Source organism: Capra hircus, chromosome 6 (genome assembly GCF_001704415.2).
Source record: "Capra hircus breed San Clemente chromosome 6, ASM170441v1, whole genome shotgun sequence".
Lineage (NCBI taxonomy): Eukaryota > Metazoa > Chordata > Mammalia > Artiodactyla > Bovidae > Capra > Capra hircus.
In genome coordinates this window covers 61131696-61154555 of record NC_030813.1, presented here as the reverse complement: position 1 = coordinate 61154555, position 22860 = coordinate 61131696, and the positions used below count along the sequence as shown (strand labels likewise).

Here is a 22860-nt window from a genome sequence, read left to right as displayed (position 1 = left end):
TGGACATGACTGAAGCGACTTAGCATGCACAGTCAGCTATTAAGTTTAATTTGCCTTAAATAGCTGACCTCAAGATGCATCAATATACATATGCAAAAGTGCATCATTGCTATCATCTGACTGTGTAATTTTGGACCAAAAGCTGTAAGATAGAGCTTGATTCTCTCTTCCCCAAGTAAGAAAATTGACTCCCCCACCCCTCAAAAAAAATCAGTGAAATACAAAATTAATTTGAGTATTTTATTTATAAATGTACATTTACTATAAAAGCTGTTGCGTTTTAGACAACTTTATTTTATTTTATTTTTTTACTATTTCTCAGAGTCATTTTAGAATAAATATTTTAAATGAAGGTTAGTGTAACTGATACAGAACATTGGCCCACCCAGAACAGTAACATCTTTTGGACGGACTCACATATGAGGTGGATCATTTCAGCTTGTTAAGTCTTACATTGTGTATAGGTAACTATAGTATGTATTGCATTAATAACACTACACAGAAAGAATGAACACATGTCATGAAAGTTTGCAAGTGAGAAACAAAGAGTTACCCATTTTTTTTTTCTTAAGAAAGAAGAGACTAGCTTTTGAAATATAAGAAAAAAAGATATACTTCCTCAGGAACAATAAATCACTCACTTGCCTCATCTGTTTTTTAAACAAACACATTTACATTGTAGCTCAACGGAGCACAGCATTTTTTTTCCTGGGATCTCAAAGATTATTTGAAAAGAAATAGATCATACTCATTATGCTGCATTGGAAAAAACAAGATCTAGTCTGCCCGAGCTGCCATGTAACAGACTCCAAATGAAATATAAATCAAATATAAATAGAAACAGTTGGCAATTAGAATTTAGAAAATGTTGGAGATTATTCTGTGCTGGTGACTATTGTTCATTATGGAAAAGCACATTTCGCAGTTGGAGAATGGGGCTTTATTTTTCTTGACTTGATTCTAGCTTCAATACATGTACAATGAGTCTCACTAAGAAATATGTATAAATGGGTTTGTGAAACCAGAAGAGAATGTGCAATATTCATATAATCCTTACATAACGGATGGAGTTCCACATGTAAAAAGTATTCTATAAAAATCGGTTATGAATGATTCTATTGTACATGTTTTGTGCATTATTGGTGGTAAAATACTCTTCTAATATCATGCAAAGTGCAAACATCCATATTATCAAAATACTTAATAAAACATGCAGGTGGTTAATCAAAATATTGGACTTAATCTGTACATTTTCAAAATGTTTTCAATTCTTCTTTTTTTTAAATTTTTTCCCCCTGTAAAGCAGCCAACACCTCCATGAGAAGTCTTGAGAACTTGGAAGTGACTTCATCTCTCTTCAATGTACTGCATCCATAATTCATCACTATGTGCAACAGCTTTGCATTTTCTAAGGCACAATTTTTAATGAAATGATGTGTAAATTTCAATCTAACAACAGCTCGTCCAAATAACAAAATGGCCAAACTATCTCCAGTGGCTGAGGAAATTTCTGCACTTACATGGAACCTGCATGCAGAGAACTTTCTAGCATGTAAATAAATAATTGCTAGCCATACTCAATAAGACACAGAAAAAAAATTATTGCTTACATAACAGAAAACATCTACGTGATCTCCTTTTATGACTACGTTAACCTATTAGGAGTATATCCAGAGTCTACATTCACAAAGTGTCATCTGTCATCTTCACTTATTTGCCATCATTTTAAGGCAGAATAAATAGTCCCCCTTTCCCCAGTCTTCAGGAAAACAGCCTGAAGATCTAAAATGGGATGCTTTTTAATAACTTGATTCCAGATGAAACTCATCACACAGGGCAAAAAAATAAACCACCCCTCCACAAGAGTTCCTTGCTAAACTTCTCCATGAGCAAGGTCCAGAATTCTTGGTTCTGGAGTTCCAGAAGTCAAGAGAGTTGGTGATTGATGGCGTGGAGGAGAGCAGGCAGGTATCCAGTAGGGTGGGCAGGGGACGATGTGAGTGGTAGGTTCTTGCTGATGACACGCTAGTGGCTTCTCTCATTGTACGTCATTGGATTCTATTAGGATGGACTCAGTGCTTCTCTTTAGCCACCTGGGCTTCAGCTCCCAAGGAGAACTTGAAGGCAAGGGTGAGCAGTGGTCACACCTAATGATGGACTGATCTCGATGACAGCTTCCATATGCCCCACACTGAGCCTTTTATTGAATCTAGAGCATAAAGAGAAGCAAGCAACAAAGCTCTCTTGGCTATCACTGACCCACCACTCTTAGGAAGATTAAACTTCCTCACAGATTTTTGTAGTAATTTTGGAAATAAGGACTGAATTATGTCCCTCTGGTTTCTTCCTACCCTTGGGCAATGTCCCAGAGTGTAAACCTAGCCAATATTACAAGGGTTCTATTTGTTGTAGCCTATACCAATGGCATAATTTCCAAAGGACACAGAATCTAATACTAACGGTGCAATAATTTATTGGTATGACTTCCACCTCAAAAGGTAAGTAACACAAACGTTTCAAGATTACAGTATATATTATCAGCCTAGTGACTTTGCAGTAAAAAACAAGTTATAGCTCAGAGCTAGATGGTGTGATTTTTAGTTTCTGAAATGCATTAATTGTATGCTCCTGACTCAGAAGACCATGTGTCTCAAATTGGCATGTCCTGCATTTTCTGCAGCTCAATTCTGTAAACATAAAATGTTTATTCCTAGAAATGCTAAAAAAAAAAACCAAACAGGTTTATTGTATCATCCATCTCATTAACTCCCAAAAAAGAGAATAACATATTTTAAACCATAAGCCTGTTTGACCATGCTAAGACTTTTTCTTTTTGAACTATTCAGGGTCATTACAATTCAACATTGTTTTGTATATACTGTGCAAATGCCAAAAAAAAGAAAAAAAAAGGAAACCAGGAAAAACATGAACACTGTGCTACAAAAGAACAGATACCATCTTTTAAAATAGCCTTTCAGAAATCAGATGAATGCTGTGGAGCCCCTGAACTTGGGATTTTGTTAAACAACTGCCAGGGGACACTCTCAGTAAGGAAATAGTGAGTGATCCAGAAGCTTGAAAACCACATCACAACGTTGTGGGCTGGCCAGCACCTGGCATGAAGAAAACAGAGCAACATTTGGTTACAGAAGTCAACCATTCTGGATTTAGATGTTTAAACACTTCTGAAATTAGTAATGACCATTGCCAACATCTCTTCCTTCTAGGGAGGGGCAATCTGTCCCGCCGTGCCACTTGAAGTGTGGCCCAGGGACCGGGCACATTGGCATCAGCTGGAGCTTGTTAGAAATGCAGACTCTTAAGCACTATCCCAGAACCGAACAAGGAGCCCAGGTGGTTCATATGCCTTGTCAAGTTTGGTTGAAGTCCTATGGATTTCACCCTAAACCAAATGACCTCCACCAAGTTTTCTTCCTTGTGTTCTGTGGCAAATAAGCAAGAAAATAATTTCTTTTCTCTCAGTTTCCTTAGCTTGTGATTTCTCTACAAATAAATACATTGCAACAGGAGGAATCTGACATATGATCTAGAAACAAGATTGTCAGATTTAGCAAATAAAATATAGAACACCCAACACAATTTGAATTTTAGATAAACAATAAATAAATCTTTTATTATATATCCCATGGGATATTTGGGATACACTTGTGCTAAATCCTGAGCACGAGATGTTTGGGACATACACATACTAAAAATTCATTGTTTAGTTGAAACTCAAAGACATGTAACTGGGCATTTTGTATTTTATCTGGCAACTCTATCTAGGAAGGGTGGTTTGGGTTCCATATTTCCTGCTGAAACCTTCACAAAGTTTCTCCTTCGTTTTAGGCACTAGAGTTATGATGAGGCAATTGCAACATTGGAAAAGACCCCGGGGATTTTGCATTAAATGCATTTCATGAAAGTGAATGATCAAACAGACACAAAGACACGGTCATCCAACACCCAAGCACAAACGGCACTAGTTAAACCATGTGATGGCTTGATTCGTGACAGGTAATTTGCTTTGCGCTTTTCTTCCCATTTACATACGAACTTACTGTTTACATTACTTTTAGGAATTGTATTTTAATATGCTGGTATGCTATTTTTCCCCCTCCAAGAAAAAAACTTCATTTAAATGTGACCAGTTACTTGAAGAAAATAGGATTATATATTCAGGTTTTATTATTCCACACAATGAAGTTATTTCATTTCACTAAGAATGCCTATGATGTAAACCACCTCTCACATCTATCCATCTCCCTTCTTCTTAACTTCAGATCAAAATCAAGTAAAAAAAGAAAAAAATGATTTTTAGCCATTTTCCCCATTCTGACTCTTTTATTGCATCTGGGGTATATTCAATCAATTCAAGTGGATTTATACTTCTCTAACCAACTATTAGCCTCTCCCCCTATTCACTCTGAAGGTAGAGTTTTTCCTTATGACACCAAGAAAGAGAAGAGCAGTACTCTCAGATGTGGTGGTCATTCTCCCTGCCATTTGTTGACCTGATTAAAGTTTAGTCCAAAATGATATTAACAATTATTTGGAAAAATAAACGTGAGAGTTAGGAAAACTTGGAAAAAATAATTGGAGAGAAGGTAGCCAGTCTCTCTTTTAATACTGAAGCATAATATGAAGCTATATTAATTAAAACTGATACTAGAGAATAAATAGGTTAATAAAACATGATAAAATATCCAGAAATAGACCCAAAATATATATGGGAACTTGGTTTAGGAGAAAGTTGCATTTCATATTCATAAGAAAAAATGGCATTTTTCAGTAAGTTATAGTCACACAATTGGCTAATTGGTAAACAAAATAAATCTAGTATCTATCTTATTTCTTACCCCCACATGCATTTCTGATTATCATATGTTTATATGCCAAAAAGAAAATAAAAAACAATTCTAGGAGAAATCACAGCTAAATTTATTTATACTCCTGGAGTAGCCAGAACTTTCCTAAGTAGAACACAAAACCCAGAATCCAAAGAGGAAAAATGAGAGATATGTTTAACTACCTAAATTGAAAATTTATTCTATGAAAAAAAATCACAAAGTGGAAAGACCAATGATAACTGCCCAAAGTGGCAAATATAAAATAAAGGAAAAATTTCCTTAATTTACAAAAAACTCATAAAAAGCAACTGATAATAGAATAGTGGGAAAATGATACAGAAATATAAAAGGTTTTAATAGAAAAAGAAGTATAAATGGTGAACAGATGAAAAGATGCTTAAACTCACTTATCTGTAGTTAAAGACTAGAGATCAAAGCAAAGAGCTTTTATCCCCCCTGCCTAGCAGAGTGGAAATTTTAAAAGTTTGATGATATCCAGAGCTGACAAAGGCATGGAGAAAGAAAGAGGCTCTCATATACATTGCTCTTTTGGGGAATATAATTAGGCAAATTGCCTGAAGATTTAAAAGGCATATGCCTTTTAACTCAGCAGTTCCACTTCTCTTGTGGTTCAGACAGTAAACTGTCTGCCTGCAATGTGAGAGACCTGGGTTTGATCCCTGGGTTGGGAAGATCCCCTGGAGAAGGAAATGGCAACCCATTCCAGTACTCTTGCCTGGAAAATTCCATGGAGTGAGGAGCCTGGTAGGCTACATACAGTCCATGGGGTCTCAAAAGAGTTGGACATGACTGAGTGACTTCACTTTCCACTGCTCAGAATCTACCCTGTGGAAGTGCTTTCAAAGGTTCATCAAGACATATATAAAAGGATGTTCACTGGAGCATTTAAAAAATAGTATTAAAAAAACTGGAATTAACAGGAGCACTCATTCATAGCACGTTAGTTTCAAATTATGGTAAGTCCATACAGTGGGACTGTATGCAGCTACAAAAGAGTCATAAGAAGAATGAGGAGAAAGAACATGCTTAATGAAAAAATTGCCAAGATGTATCATTGTCTTCCCTGGTGGCTCAGATGGTAAAGAATCTGCCTGCAATGTGGGAGACCTGGGTTCAGTCCCTGGGTTGGGAAGATCCCCTGGAGGAGGGCATGGCAACCCACTCCAGTATTCTTGCCTGGAGAATTCCATGGACAGATGAGCCTGGTGGGCAACTGTCCATGGAGTCGCAAAGTCAGACAGGAGTGAGCGACTAACACTTTCACTTTCATCATTAAGTTAAAAACAGCAGCAACAAAAACTAAGTACCACTGTGGTTATGCCATTACCTTTGTGAAATAAAAACCAACACAGGTAGACGTGTCACACACACACACATCTGTGTGTTAGTGTACACACATGTGTATATACAAACATACATTCTGCTCCTGTCCCCAAGAAATTATTAGAAGGTGATTATGTGGTTAACTTTGAAGATTTTTTTCATTTTTAATCTTTTATCTTTCTAAAAAATCCATTTTTTTCTAAACTTTTATCATTTATACCTTCTATTTATTTCTTCTTTTGAATATAGATACTGGTTCCTTAGGCAAAGAGATAATGAACCTTTTCGCTTTTGTCTTACTTAGTACATTTGTATTCCAAAAAATATCTAGTGAAATAGTGCATCAAAAACATTAAATAAAGAAAAAATAGTATCTTTAATCTACTTCCAATTACCTGCTTTTCATCTTACAGGACAGTTGCAGGAACCCCATGGTTCTTGTCTTCAGATTTGGAATCAAATGTACTTAACATCCCTTATATTTGTATACACAAGAGAAAAATTGCTGGCCTAGATCCTAAAAGCTAATTTCCAAAAGAAATGTCAATGAAACACCCAGCTTCTCAATTAAAATAAAAATCTGGATGAAAACAGGTCACTGTTATCCAGAGGTGGGTTCGGGTTTGTTCTCTGCCGGTATCCTTCAATCGCTTTAAATTATGAAAGAAATTCAGATTTACAGCACTTCCAAATCTGGTTGAACCATCCTTCAACGTAACAGCGCCCTCTTCTGGTTCAATGGCTCACACTCAACAGGTCATTGAGGTTGCAGAAAAACTCCAATTCGCATAAATAATGGAAAAAAAAATTACTTTGAATCCTGGGACAAAAGGGTTTAGTTTCCTTTTTAATGTATAAAAACAAAACAAATACAAATATAGCTTAAATAAAACACAATTGTATATTATACACATATATATGCATTTCTATGTGTGGCCCCATGGACTGTAGCCTGCCAGGCTCCTCTGTCCATGGGATTTTCCAGGTAAGAATACTGGAGTGGGGTGCCATTTCCTGCTCCAGGGGATCTTCCTGACCCAGGGATTGAACTTTGGCTTCCTGCACTGCAGGCAGTCTCCTGCATTGCAGGCAGAGTCTTTCCTAACTGGGTCACTAGAGAAGTCCTATCCAGCATGAAGAAGATCACTCAGTCATGTCTGACTCTTTGCGTAGCCTACCAGGCTCCTCTGTTCATGGGATTTTCCAGGCAGTAGTACTGGTGCGGATTGCCATTTCCTTCTCGAGGGACCTTCCCGACCCAGGGATTGAACCCTGGTCTCCCACATTGTAGACAGATGCTTAACCGTCTGAGCCACCACTATATTTATGATGGAGACTGAGCAAAGATTCAGAGGCTAGCCACCGGCTACTTTCATATTTTCTAAACAGCAGCTGGGCAACAGCACCCCCTCGTGGCCCCCCACATTTATTAATACATGACCTATGTCAGGAGACCTAGGCATAAGATGGGAGAGCAGGCTGCTCAAGGAAGCTTCAAGGCAGCACACACTGGTTAAGCGCTTGATTAGTGTGTACTCTGGCATTTTGGAGGAGAGGGGGGATTCACAGAGAAGTAGAGCACACCATTTTGTCTCTCAGAGAATTTTCAATTTAGTTGGGAACAAGCCCACATTATGCCATGAAACTTCTGAATGTAGGCATTGAGGATCGGGTGCCTGATTTGATGAGGAGTGCAGCGCAACTCTTCACGTGTGAGATACCCTCCACATGCTGCTGGAATTCTAAAGAGATACCTCAACAAATAAGTACGGTTTTACAGACCTTATATCATCCCTGTATCTCACTGAAATCTCCATGGTGAGCTCAGGCAATGTCTCACACTTGGTCTACATTTTTACCTGCTAGTGTGTTAATGTCCTTCTGGTTAAAAAGAATTTGGTCACATTGTAGCAGTCATTCAAGTAAGAAACAAACAGTAAATAAGAGGTCATTTCATTATTGTTTCTTTTACCTGTGCCATGCTTAGTCACTCAGTCATGTCCAAATCTTTGTGACCCTGTGGACTGTAGCCCACCAGGCTCCTCTGTCTATGGGGATTCTCCAGGCAAGAATACTGGAGTGGGTTGCCATGCCCTCCTCCAGGGGATCTTTCCAATCCAGGGATTGAATCCAGGTCTCCCTCATTGCAGGCAGATTCTTTATCATTGTTAATAAATCTTTCTTTTAGTGTAGGAGCGTCAACTGATAGGGAGAAATAGTTGAATTCCTAAACTGGTCCAGGAAAGGCATGTGTTTGCACCCATACATCTCAAGGCATTTCCCCCCAGGACTTACTTCTGGATCTCATGTAGCAGTCATTACAGTTTAGAAGACCATTTCGAATCCTAACATCCGTCCCACTCACTGCGTCTCCAAGCTGTCCTTTACAAATTCCACACTACAGGGAGGAAAGAGCAGAAGTTATAAGGCACATAAGGAACTGTTTCCTTACAATGCTTGGCTACTGCTCACAAGAGTAGCACAGTAATCACTTCTCTAACTCCACATTTGTCGAGTACCTACTATGTATGAGATGCTGCTCTGTGACTTGATTTCTAGAAACAATATACTTCTAGCATTTTATCCCAAGTCCTAACATTCTACGGAGAAGGACACTGGTTCAGAGAGCTTAGGGGGTGGCTTATCCAAGGTTGTGAAGTTGGTGAGTGGTTATCAGGTTGAATCCCAAAGCCTATGCATGCTGATTCTCAAGATGGAAGACTGTTTTAAACAGATTAAATCTTAGTAGTTTTAAATAAACAGATGGCCAACATTATATATCGAAACTTGTCTCTGAATAAGGCTTTTCACTGACTATAATCACTGCGGAATAGCACTCCCATTTATGTTTCCATGTTAGAGGCAACGATATCAAGGTAGCCTGTGTGCAGGAGATGGTGGCTGAACCAGCGAAGGAGGCAGTGGGGCGTGGTTCACGCCAGTCACTTGCAGGCAGGTTATGACCGAGCCCAGGAACAGAGGGTGAGCCCCAGACTGATGCTCTAAGGTCACCTGGGGCACAGGGAGGGTTCCGCTAAAATTATATTACAAGCTACACCTACACAGAAGGGTAAGGGATAAATCCATATGGTAATGAACCTTAAAGCATTAAGTCAGCTCCTGGAAGTGAACGGTAAGAGAAAATAAAGGCCTTTCAGCTAAGAAGACAAGTCCCCTGTCCATTGAGAATCTGCAAAAACTCTGTCACCTTGATTATTTCGAGTTCTGGTAAAGTTTCTGAGAATAAACTGGGGTGTTAGAACATATCATCTTGACGTTACCATGAAATTCTTAAAAGTATATACTATGAGCCTCACAATACTCCTAGATAATTTAGGATATACTTTATTTATGTGAATTTTACAACAATAATACTGAATAATTGAGTCTAAATATCCATACTGTGTTTTGTTCATGAAAAGTTTTGTTTTCCAGTGATTACTGACATAATTAAGCTAACAATTTCAGAACAACATCATTCACTTTCTCTTAGCATACAGGTAAAATGAGAGTTATTTTAAACCTGTGCAAGTTTATTTTATAGCTGAGGGGGGTACCAACAAGAAACAGGAAAAATCTCAAGAACACAGGAAAACATGGTAGCATGATGAAGGGAAAGAAATGATTCTTTTTCAGAGCTAGAGGGTGTAGCTTCGAAAATTATATATTATTTGAAACATGCCCATGGGTGATGAAAGGAGATGCCAATATAGTCTGACATGTACATTTAAAAAAATAAATCAGGCAAGCATAAGTGGTTAGGTCACCTGCTAATTGGCAGGAGATCTGGGACTAGAATTACAGCCTTCTCATTTTCAGTTATTCATTAATTCACTCCTCTAGAAATATTTACTGATACCATCTCCACTAGGTATACAGAGGAAATAGTGATGAGCTAGACAGACATGGTTCCTGCCCTTATGGAGCTTGTAGTTTATGAGAGGAGATGATAATTAAACAGTTCGACAGTGAGCAATAAGGAGCATGAAAGTTTCTATAAGGACCTGTAACAAAGGCTACTTGACTTAGTGTGCTGAGCAGGGCAGCTCTTAGAGGGAGTAATATTCCATCTGTGATTGCAGACACACTCATGTGGAGATCTACAACTTAGCAACTAGCTGTAACCACTTAATTGAGGGAAATCTCCCATCAGGTCAAAGACCAAAAACCTCTGAGTTAGGTCACAAGAGTCTAAGAAGCAGCAAAGATGTTACATTTCAAATAAATCTACCCTGCCTTTAAAGATTCAGAAGTATCACTGTCCTCCTGGGTGCCTTTCTTAGCTTCCTGCTAGAGTATACACTCTTTAGCAACAAAAAAACATTTTTACAAAGACACATGGCACAAATATGTCTTACTTCCTCTAACTTGACATCCCAGAGGGATGTGTGATAGAAGAGTTTTATCCTCAAAGATGGACTCCATGCCCATTTCTGTACAACGTAGAGACAGCGGGGGGTGGGGGGGGGCTCACACAGAAAGGCTGCTAGGATTTCCAGGAGGTACTTACTAAGCACAGAATGAGGCCAAAACACAAGACAAGATTGTACTCAGGGAGAAGAGCGATGAATACATACCTTAAAGCACTGGATGTGAAAATAGAGATTGAGGGTCTCAATGATCATTGCAGCGCCTTTACCCAGTGGAAGCCCACAGGAAGAGCACAGCTTTTTCCCACTTATAGACCTAGGTTGCAAAGTACACGGCATAATAAAATGTGCTGTTTAGAATCTGGAGCCTCATGCAAAAATGAAATGGAATATGGAGTCTCATGAATATGGAGCCTCATGCAAAAAGAAAAAGAAAACATAGGTTTTTAAAACACTGATATCATGAATGAAATGACAGATACTGAAATGACAATGAGCAGGAATTAAGCATTAGCTATAATCTGTATGCATGAATTATTTGTTATAAAAAGCTTGTGTTGTAGTCTGTTCAACCACAGTGATCAAATGCTTTGAAATGATTCAGTGTATTTATCATATGGCTTCTTAATTCCTCAAAGACAATCAAGTTTAGTTTTACTAAGGTTTTAGTTGCATTAAGTTTTTCTGTATTTGGTTCATTGGCCCACTAGGGCTTTCTTTTTATTTATTACACATTTTTTGTTGTTGCTTAAAAGTAAAGAGGAAATCGTGATCCAGTCCAATAGGTACCAGGCAGATATAGGATCAAATCTCTGCCCTGACACCAAGTTCTGTGATCTGGTGTGAAGAACTCACGTCGGGTTTCCATTGCATTGGCTTAGACAGGATGGCTGGGCCCTACGTCAGTTTTCCCGCAACTAAGGTCAGATTGCAATGATGCTGACTGTGAGGAAATCTCTTGGAATTACGTAAGAAACTTTAAAATATGCAATATCATTTGGAAGCTAACAGTATACACAGGGACGGAAGAAACAGAAAGGAAGATGAGAGAAAGAAAGGAAGAGTTGCCCTTCACAAAGCTCTATTTATTAGGGTTTCCCTCTTATCCCGTAGTTAAATGAAATTTCTGAATCAAAGAAAACCTTGCAGTACTTAGTAATTTGTTTCTCCAGGGAATGGAAGCTCAGGCAGCTTTTAAGAATATCATGGGGCCCAATTAATGTCCAGAAGCAATCATTAGAGAGCTTGAGTAGAATAAGAGGGAAGATGAAGTTTCGCTTCTCAGCGCCTGCCTGGACCACTGTAAGAGCCATCAGTGGATTCCGCCTGGAAGGACCGAGCCTCCTTGGGGGGAAAGGCGCCGACTTAGAAGGCTGGCAATTGTCTTGTGGATTTTCTTATTAGATTGCAGGTTCCACACAATGTAATTAAAGCGATGGCCACAGTCGTGCCAACGTCACACACTTGGCTCTCTCCATCGAGGGCTGATAAAATCTTCAGGTGGATGGGGTGTGTTCCTTTGTCCTGCCTCTGTGTGTGTGTGTAGGAAGAGACATGGGTGAACAAATCCTCACGGTCCCTTGGCAAGCACTAATTTGGTGGTGATGGTGCCCAGCAGGCTCCAGTCAAAACAGAGCAGCCTCAGAAAGGCTTGCTGACCTCTTGTACCTGTTTGGTGACTGGCCAGGAGGGGTGGGGGAGCAGGGGGACAAGCGCCCAGCCTGGAAGTTCTCTCGAGGGCTTTTCCTGTAACATGGGAAAGGAGCCAAACATCATAAGTAAACAGAAGCTCAGTCCCACAAGAAAAGACATTTTAGAAGAAAAAAAAAAAAAAAAAAAGCCCTCTTCCTTGACAACCAAATAAAAGACCATAGCACATCCTAGTGGTAATTTTTTAATAAAGAGCAAAAAAAAAAAATTCCATCTAGCAGGTTTGTTCAGACACTGGCTGTATCATATCAAAATCAGGCTGGCACTGTTGAACAGAAAAGACAAAACAGTTTTCTACGCTTTATTTTTGCCAGGTTCTTTGCTAGTTAAAGTTGCACGCTGAGTTAGATATAAAAACTATGAATGGGATGGAAGGAAGAGATAAGTGGGGCTATAGGAAAAAGCTCTTCAAGAGAGCCCAGAAATAAAGAGCAGTGCTTAAAGGAAATATTTTTCAGTGAGGCGGCTTCCACCCTTATTCAGAAATTCATTACAGGTCCACATGATTAGGGGTGATGTTCAAAACAACCAATAACCACTATGTCAGGGGCATCTCCAAGGTAGAATGGTTCCCAGCCAGAAGCTCCCTCAGTGGTTTCACAGGTCTGCTGGATACACGTGAGCCCTGCCTGTGATCAAGCTGTCAGTTCTGGGCTTTCGCTTTCAAAAGTTAATTTCACTTGTAAAGAAAGGAATAGGACACAGAAGAGAATGAGGAAAAGAGAAAGGCCAGCATAGACATCAACAGGGCGTGAGGCCATCTGTCTTGTAAATGCTTTCGGAATAACTTCCTGAGCCCCCGACCTCCCCCCCAACCCCAAGCCTCCCTCCCTAGACAGAGCTTGTCTTCTTCAAAATATCAGTTTTTCACGGAATATCCTAAAGTATAAGAACCATTGCCTTGAAAGAAGGTTGAAAGTCACCACAGTAATAACAATAATGGCTCCTTCTCTGTGATTTTACCTTCTATTATTGCTGCATATGTCATCTAGACACAGAAATGAAATTAGACATAAGCAAAAAGGGAGAAATGGTTTCAAACTGTATTGAGAAAAAAGTGTTAACAAGAAAAATCAGATAAAAAGGTGAACTTATAAGACAAGCTATCATCATCATTATCACCATCACTATCAGTATCCACATCATTGCCGACAATGTGTACCATCTTCCAGGCACAGGACCCTATGAGGCAGGCGCTTCTATTATTCCCATTTTATACATGAGGAAACTAGGGCAGAGAAAGATTAGGTATCTTGCTCGAAGTTTTATGCAGGCAAAGTGACAGAGTCAAAAGTTTAAATCCAGGTGGTCTGGCTCCTGGTAGAATGATTGGTTAAAGTATAATGTATATTATCTTTTTAAAACTGATTACAAGGAAACTGAAGGTCAAATATGACATAATGAAATTGTGGGTTCACTTTGAATCCCTTTACCTCTACTCATTCAGACAAGTACTTTGGGTAAGTTATTTAATTTCCCTGAGCCGCAGTTTCCTTATCTGTAAAATGGGAACAATAACTCAATAATGTAATTGGGCGAGTTCAGTGAGTTAATATATGAAAAGAAGAGGACAGAGATATATGCAAACCCTTCAACACAGTGCCTGTTACATTGACATGATTCAAAAATGATCGGCATTATTTTTATTGTAAAAAATATAATTGTTACAAAATCAGACTAAATCCTGGGGTAGTTATTTAAGGAAAGAGAATGGTAAGGAGAGGAAAACATTTTTTTTCCTTGAAAGAACATTTCTCCATAGGCTCTGAGACAATGAAACTTGCTTAAATAAATTGGTAATACAACACGCCAGAAAATTCTTTCCAATGTTTAGATTTGTCAGTGAAAAACATTACTTTGTCTCTTTTAAGTTGCTAAATTCAGGGTAAATATTTACTTGCCAGGAAGATCATCCCAAACTTCATAAGTATTTGTCACCTTGACAATGACAATGAATGGAGAGAAGGCACAAAAATGCTGCAAAACACTTGCCATCTCACACTTTTTCATTTTTTACCCCTTCGTAATCAGTTTAAAAGACAAGAAATTCCATATAATTAAATCCCTTTGCTGTACACTTGAAACTAACATGACACTGTAATTTAAACTTCAATTAAAAAAAAATTTAAAAAAAGAAAAGAAATCGCACAATCATCTTTTACTCACTTCCGCCTTTCACTCGGAGACTCAATCTGATGGTTAATGCTTTTGTCCAGTGGAAGGGTTTTTGGCTTCACATCTTCTAAAATGTGCATTGGTGGGTTTGATACCTCCTGATTCTGGGATGGATCTGAGGCCAAAGAAAGAACATACAGTTAGTGCTCGGTAAAGATGCTACCTTAGTGCTTAGTAATCACCTTCCTTTAAAGTACTAATGCCTGCTAAGGTCTCACAGTGATCTCATGGAACTTCCTGGTGCACAGTGGTGGGAGTTTATTCACTGTGCTGTTTAGCATGGCAGCCAGCAGAGGCCATATCTGTCTGGACGATGGGCTAGGAAGGGTTTATGGTATTGAAACATGCATGTGTGCTTGCTAAGTCGCTTCAGTTGTTTGACTCTGCAACCCCATGGACTCTAGCCTGCCAGTCTCCTCTGTCCATGGGATTCTCCAGGCAAGAATACTAGAGTGGGTTGTCATGCCCTCCTCCAGCGGTTATTCCCCACCCAGGGATCAAACACGCATTTCTTAAGTCTCCTGCATTGGTAGGCAAGATCTTTATCACTAGTGCCACCTGGGAAGCCCAGTGAAACACGGGAGCTGGCCTTCTCCATTCTTACCCTGAGCTAGCTGTGGGCTCCCCCCACAGTGTGGGGCCCCAGCTTCTGTATCCAACTGGTGGTAGATTCCTTCTGATGCAGGGTTCTCAGAATGAGTCAAGACCCCTTGAGTTAGGCTGCTAAAATAAACAAATATATTTCAGAACAGGGATAAAAGCAACTGAAATGACTGATCTTATCCCTCAGGACAAGGAAGTACCAATTACAAAATGAAAAGAATGGGGATAACTAAATATTATTTTTATTTTAAACTAGATTTAAAATGGGTTTGGAATACTGTAAAATGCTTTGCATTTTCATTATCCATCAATTTAGCAAATCATCATTTCTGACATCCTCTCTACCTCCTTGTCCACAAAACTCTTCATTCTAATAATTTTGAGGCATGAAAGAGCTAACTATACTTTCCCAGATTTCCACAAGAGAGGGCTTATTGTAGAAAGCATTTAGGCCATCGGGCTTTGGCAGCCTATGGTAATTCACTGGTCTTTTAGTAGCAAGTTGGACATGACTTAGCGACTAAAAAAAATAACAATGGCAAAGAAAGGAGAGATGGAGGAGACCTTTTTAAAGTTTCTGGTGATAATAGGACTGTCTGGAGAAATAGCAATAATTCACGTAAAATGTTTACCAGCATCCCTCAAATACTCTTGACTTGTGGATTTCAAAACTGGAAACTCCCTGTAAATAATTTTAACTGGCAACAGCTGTGCTGTTTTAAGGGCTCTGCAGGCTCTAGACATGGGCCCCAAACTCCAATATCCTACAGTTCAGTGAGTCTTCTAGCTGATAAACCCAGAAGAATTCTCAGATCAAGTCCCACCAGAAGAGTTCAGCTCCCACCCAACCTTTCAAATTGGTCAGTATTTGAAAATAATACTTAGGTCACTTGTTGTTTCTTTAGGCCCCTCTAAGGATGCTATGAGCATGTACCCAAGTGTGTTTGCGCACATACGCATGCACACTTGTTAATATCTCTCTGATATATTGGAGCCCCAGGGGCACACATTTGTATCACAAAGAACTTGCTGGTAGCAGAGCCAGCCTCCTGGGTGATTTACACAGTCTCTCCTTGTTTAGAAAAGGTTTTACCTATTTAAAAACTCAGAATATTTTTATTCAATAGCATAAGGACACTGACTTCAGAGCTATTAGAATGTGTTCAAGCAATAATATATGGATAATTTATTATTGGAAGATAATTTCAAAGCTGAATATGGCTTGCATTAGTGATGGAGTGAAGGGGCACAGCTCCGCTGCACACACCTGGATGAACACCCTGGGCCAGCTCATACCTGCCCTTCTCCTCCAGTAGACCAGCTTCCCTAGTCTTCAGCAGTGAGTCACTGTTATCCTCGTGGAATGGTCTCTTCTGTCTTGTCTCTTGTTCTTCCTCACAACAGTTTTCCAAGTCCATCTTATTCTAAGGGAGAAATCAAGGATAATATAATTTTTAAACATACTAGACAACACTCAAGTCTGGCCATGGAATAGTTGAAACTTTTTTCAATCACATTGTCTGTAATTTAAAGAATGGTTGTTCAAATCAACTGATTGGTAACTGATATCCAATAATCTGAAATGAACATGTAATCTGGATCTCTCTTAAAAGTTATCACAAAAGGGATTTGGTTAGAAAACCTATCTTCCAAAATAAAACAAGATCATAGGACTGCTTACTTAGGGACAAGTGGCTTCAAGTGCCCATGGGTTATGGGGATGACCCAGAGAGGTGTTATGGGGAGGGAGGTGGGAGGGGGGTTCATGTTTGGGAACGCATGTAAGAATTAAAGATTTTAAAATTAAAAAAAAAATGTAGATTATGGAGTGTAACCTTAAAAACTATACAAAAAATTTAACTTAAATTTTTAAAAGTGTTCAAATTTTAAAAGTTTAAATAAAAAATTCAAAGTTCAGTATGTGTAAATGGCTGGTACATATTGAAAAGTTAGTTGTTGGACAGTGTAGAATTTGAGTATGATTCTAAACAACCTATTTTAAAGACTACACAGTGTTTCATAATTATTGCAATATATGAAAGAGATATGAAAGATTTGGCTTTTGTGATGATCTTTGTATACAACAGCAAAGATAAGCAATATTTTGAGCTTGGTGAGTAACTGCTGCTGCTGTTGCTGCTAAGTTGCTTCAGTCGTGTCCGACTCTGTGCGACCCCATAGACGGCAGCCCACTAGGCTCCCCTGTCCCTGGGATTCTCCAAGCAAGAACACTGGCGTGGGTTGCCATTTCCTTCTCCAATGCATGAAAGTGAAAAGCGAAAGTGAAGTCGCTCAGTCGTGTCCGACTCTTAGCGACCCCATGGACTGCAGCCTACCAGGTTCCTCCATCCATGGGATTTCCCAGGCAAGAGTACTGGAGTGGGGTGCCAAGTAACTAGGCAATATCAAATGTAGTGAATTTCTTTTGTATAATCTATATTAAGTTAAAATTGGATAATTAAAAAAATATAGTGTGTTGCAGCATATCTTAATTGACTACAGAAACAACAAATATGACTATACCCAAGTGGTATTATGTTATTGCAAAATGAATGCATTCTGTTATTTATATCATAAAAAACATAAAGTGTAGATTATGGACAAGCCAGGACTTGCTATCACATTTGTCTACTACCTCCATGACCTTATTTAGGGGATACAGAGGTAGATCAGCCTTTCCAGACTCTCTCCAGCCCTTGAAGACACATATATATCTCATGTGGAATTTCAAGAGCTATTCAGAAGCAACTTTTGTGGAGGCTGGTGTGAGCATACTGTTGGCTTTGTTGGCATCATGCTGCTACCATCCAGGCAAAGAGATGAATGGTCTGGCAGAGAGAAACACATGTCTGCTGAGTGAATGAATGATGGGCAGTGAGAAAGACACTCCAGCACACGGCATCACTCACCAGGGTCGTGCCAGCCTGTGCGGGCAGAGCTGGCCTCAGTAATGTGTTCGCTGCTTCTTAGGGATCGACTCTAGGGTTTGGCCATGGCAGTGATGGTACCATGGGGTACAATGACCATGTGGTAGCTGACATGATTCTATAGCAGTCCTGTACATAAACTGGTGGGCAACTTGGCCTTGTGGTTTTATATTTTTATTTTGGTTTACTTATTTCACGAATTGCTTTTAATCTATGGTCTCACCACTGTCCCACTGCCTTCTGTCACAGAGGAAGATGTAGAGAGCTGGTCTGCAGAACTTGAAGAAATAGTAAATGGAACCACAGTGTCCTCAATTATTTTCCGCTCCTAGGGGAAGGACAGGAATTAATGAAAGGAAAAACAGTATTTGTCAAGAGAAAAGTGTCATTAAAGGACTTTGGGAAAAACATCAGAATTATGTGCAAACAAGCAGTGCATAAAAAAAGGTCTTTTAAAATCAGATAGCATTCTCTATGGGGAATGATTAAGAAATTAGCATTTAATTTAGAAAAACAGTCTTTGCAAGATAATGAGTTCATATGATTCAAGAAGCCTAATTAGAAATGCTTTTGGGGGAGGATTATGCACAAAAATTATTGCTGAAGATAAAATTCACAACTATATTAATCATAAATTTTGGATGATATACATAAAGTATAGCTTCAAATTCTTGAATATGGTCTGGCTTGTTCATTGAAAAAAATGAAACAAAACCAAATTCTCCTCCCTTCCAAATCTCTTTAGTATTATGGTGAATGCAGTAGTAAGGATTCACTTAGCTTTGATATCAAAATTATCCTTGCAAAATTAGTAGTAATTCTCTACTATCAAACACACAAATAATTCCCTAACAAACACACAAATAAACAAATTGATAGTTTCATGTCTTGTAAGACAAATTAAAAAATCTGACCTCTATGACTAAAGAAGAGATATACTCCCTCCCTTGACCATGACTCAACATACCCTCACTACAAACTAATTCTGGGAGAGCAATGGTCTTTCACAGTCTATAGGACTCTTTTAAAAGGTTGATGGGGCTCCACTGTGAATAAAGAGAATCAAAGATAGCCCCACACCCCATGCAGAAAGGACACACAAAGTTCTGAGAGATTTTGAGGAATTAAGGCTTCAGGGTTAAATTCCTACTAGGGAATTTCCTACCTCCTCATAGTATCTGCGTTCTTCTTCTTCCACCTCCTTTTGGGCCTTTTCCCACTCTTCTTTCAGCTTGTCCTGCTCCTTCTGGTATCTCTCCTGTTATGGAATTTCCATAGATTGTTCTGAATTGACCAGTGCATACAGCACTGGGACCTTCCCCCAATAAACCGTCATGTACAATGTGTTGCAAAACTCTCTTCTTGTTGTAATGTTCTGAATCTAACCCATTCACGCACCCAAAAAGGAATACTATTTTGTGGTACTTAAGCATGTTAGGGACATAAAAATCCAAAGGAGAACAATCTTTACTGCTGTGGGTATTTCATAGAATTGTTCCTCAGATATATGACTAGACATTTGCTTATGAAAAGAGGACAGATGAAAAGGCTAAAATCTTCTTAACTTGTGTTTTAAGAGATAGGCTAAACCAATAGTTTCTTTTTACTGGGCCCTTCAGAGATGAGTTTTGCCATTCCGCTAATAGAAATATGTTGTTGCTGGGAGAGTTTAAGAAAAGAGTTTTTAAAAATCTCAGAGGTTTGCAATACAGAGAAAGGTCCAAAGTGGATGAGATGATAATTAGTTGAGTGGCCATTCTATTAAAATGGAGTCTTCCTGGCTTTAAGTCCTCCTGAATTAAGAGTAGCTTTTAAACAGCCCATTAGAAGGTGTCCATATCAGAACTGCTATTATTATTTTCAGAAAAAATATGACACTAGTCCCTTATTCTGGAGAACAAAGCAAAATACTCTGAATTTTGGAGAGCTTTAAAAATGTGACTGGAGTCCCTGACGCTTGACTAGAAGAAATGAATACACGGAAATGAAAACGAACGCTTGAGATGAGAACTGACGCCCCTGGATGCCTTGGGAATGGCATCCCTGACGTGACAGAGACAGAGGACTCCCTGGAGCATATCGTCCCACACACAGTCACATACTGTAGGCCGATTACTGTCCCTACCCTCTCTGAGGCTGACAAAGTCTGTGCTTTTGTCTTCTTAGGGAAGGCCCCAAGAATTCCTCCAGGTATTACTTGTTATGTCATTACCTTAGGAGCGAAAGGGCTTAACGGAATTGTCTGGAAACTAACGTTTGTATTCATGTTCTGGTAAAAGCCACTGTTGGTCAACCCACGGCAGGCTTTTAACATCAGGTCAAAATTTTATCAAAACCTAATATTGTAAAGTTCTAGAGAGAGACTCCAGGGAGCTTCAGAATAGAGGAAAACAGACCTTCAAACTTTACCAAACCTGAAAAACAAGCCAAGATTCTTAGGTTTGTCGGTTCTAGGAGTTGACGTCATGTCTCCTTCACCAAGAGGATGAATTGATGATGTCTCCCTCACTCAGAGGTGAAAGGTGGAGTCTGTCTGTCACTCACACACACCCTTCCTTCCCCAGAAACACCTCAGCCCTAAGCCTACAATCCATGCCTAAAACCACAGCCACCTTTCAGAGTGTAGCAGACACAGCGTCACCCCAGGACACATGGGCATCTGTTGTCCCCACGGCTCTGGGACTTTGCTGAATTTAGTTCTTACTAACATTTGGCATTGAAAGTTTACTCCTATGATATTCTGAAAAGTGTCAAAGTAAAAGGGCAGACCCAGAGCCACACTACAATTGATTATCTAGCTGACCCTTGCTCCCTGGGAATTAAGCTGAAAGGATAAGAACAAAAATATAAGGAAAAAAAAAAGTAAAATAAACTTGCATTAAGCACTGCTTTCTGCACATCGGTAGAAAGTCAGTCCCATTGGGAATATAGTGGAAAGAACAGTCATCCAGGCGTGGATTTGACACAAGGCTCAATATCTGTTAGAGGTGTGGCCTTGGGAAGATGATCTTTTTTTGACCCTTAATTTCTTCAATTGCAAACTGAGACTAATAAGACATACTTCGACACGATTCATGAGGATTAAATTAGATAAAGTATGTCAAGCACCCACAAATATGCCAGTTCTGGCACACCCTGAGCTCTCAGCATGGGTTAGTTTCTAAGGTTACTGAGTTCCTTTCTGAAGCCATGTTGCTCCACAAACCTGGCACAAAACAAGTAGGAGCACAAGAAGCTTACCCCCAGAATTTTTCTAGAATTGAAAATTAGGAGCATTTGCTCAAAGACGGAGCAAGTACTTCTACTTAATATATAAGACCCAGGTCAAATTTTATTTCACATGTATGCTATCAAATAGCTTTCTGATTTTTTCCCACCCTTAGCTGGACTGGAATTTGACTAGCAGCTAAGGAGATGATGAATGGGTCGGTGGGCCCTTAATCAATACCTGAATATTTTTCTGAGTGAATCTTTTTTTTCCCCTTACGTTCATCAGTGTAAACTCCGGTGGGAGGAATTAGACATCGGGCATTCTGTCTCATGGACACAAAATGGATGAACTTAGACTCAATGACTTCTGAGAAGAAGCTGAGTCCATGCATCTCCTATGCTAAACAACTATTTAACACAACAGAAATTAAGAGAGCATCCCTAAAAGAAGGGGAAAAAAGCAGCAAACCTACCTGGAGCAAACGCTCCTGCTCCTGTTGCCATTTTTCCTGTCGCCTGCGCTCCTCTTCTGGGTCCCAGGCCCAGAACTTAAACTGCTTAGAAAATAAAACCATGATCAAAATTCAGCCACATCCTCAAGGCCAGGCTGGGACAAGGGACACAATTAGCTCCCAGTCTGATACTCAGATGGACATGCAGAAGCAGAAGTCTTCCCATATCTAAAAGTACTCTTTGTTGGCAGAAACTATTCTTTTTTTCTTTGGCCTTGCCACTTGGCATGCAGGATCTTAGTTCCTTGACTAGGGATTGAACTCATACCCTCTGCACTGGGAGCATGCAGTCTTAACTATTGGACTGCCAGGGAAGTTCCCCAGAAACCACTTTTTGGCCTTAGTCCATCTTTGGTTTCCTTCCAGAATGCTGGTATGATTCTGTGAACCTTTTTGGAGCTAATGAAAACACAAAGTAATTAGCCACTGGCATGGGAAGGCTTTTGTTTCCTTTCTCTTATCAGTGATCTCTTAAATGTATTCACGCTCCTGAGCATAAGATACATTCTGTATGTTGATCCTGGGGTCAAGCAAATAGGCATGCTTATCTCAGCAGAACTGCCCAGGGCCTGCATAAGAAACATTCAAACACAAAGACTTTTTTTTTGGTGTGTGGTCTTTTTTTCCCTATGTTATTTTATTTTTTTTTATTGAAGGATAATTGCTTTGTAGAATTTTGTTGTTTTCTGTCAAACCTCAACATGGATCAGCCATAGGTACACATATATCCTCTCCCTTTTGAACCTCCCTCCCCATCTCCTGCCCCATCTCACCCCTCTAGATTGATACAGAGCCCCTGTTTGAGTTTGTTTTGGTCTTTTAAACAGGTTTTGTGTGTGTGTATGTGAGTGTGATTTGGGGAATCAAGTGAGTGAATGGAAATAATGGGAGCAGGATGCATAAACCAAGGCGGGCACCTGGGCCATGGAAGATGAATGAGATCAAGAGTCCAAGGGGGAAGAAAAATCATAACTGGTCCCTAAAGTCAGCCGAAGTGGACAGAATGCTGTATTTAAGGTTGGCCTCCCTTGTCACCCAGAATAGGTGCTGAGGAAATGAAGTCTCCCCAGTAACTGTGCTTCTTCACTCCCCTCTGTTCTGATGAGGTGGTTTTGGGATCCACATAGCACTGTCTCAGAATCCTGAGAAGGAATCAGGT

At 39.4% G+C, this 22860-nt stretch overlaps 1 protein-coding gene across 14 annotated transcripts in view; it reads right to left on the bottom strand.

Annotated features, from left to right (window-relative positions):
* The window catches only part of LIMCH1 (LIM and calponin homology domains 1), a 360061-nt gene continuing 337429 nt past the window's right edge, over positions 229-22860 (bottom strand). For 6 of the 14 annotated variants that reach the window (XM_018049401.1, XM_018049407.1, XM_018049405.1 and 3 more), the window contains 9 exons: positions 21663-21743; positions 19145-19237; positions 18203-18307; positions 16349-16476; positions 15054-15169; positions 14441-14564; positions 10772-10880; positions 8490-8592; positions 229-3113 (listed from right to left, as the gene is read on the bottom strand). In XM_018049401.1, coding sequence (XP_017904890.1) covers positions 3088-3113; positions 8490-8592; positions 10772-10880; positions 14441-14564; positions 15054-15169; positions 16349-16476; positions 18203-18307; positions 19145-19237; positions 21663-21743 — 885 coding nt within the window. In that variant the 3' untranslated portion in view covers positions 229-3087. Of the gene's footprint in view, positions 3114-8489; positions 8593-10771; positions 10881-12223; positions 12311-14440; positions 14565-15053; positions 15173-16348; positions 16477-18202; positions 18308-19144; positions 19238-21662; positions 21747-22860 lie in introns of all 14 variants that reach the window. The other 8 variants (XM_018049403.1, XM_018049404.1, XM_005681556.3 and 5 more) reach the window with 5 other exon arrangements.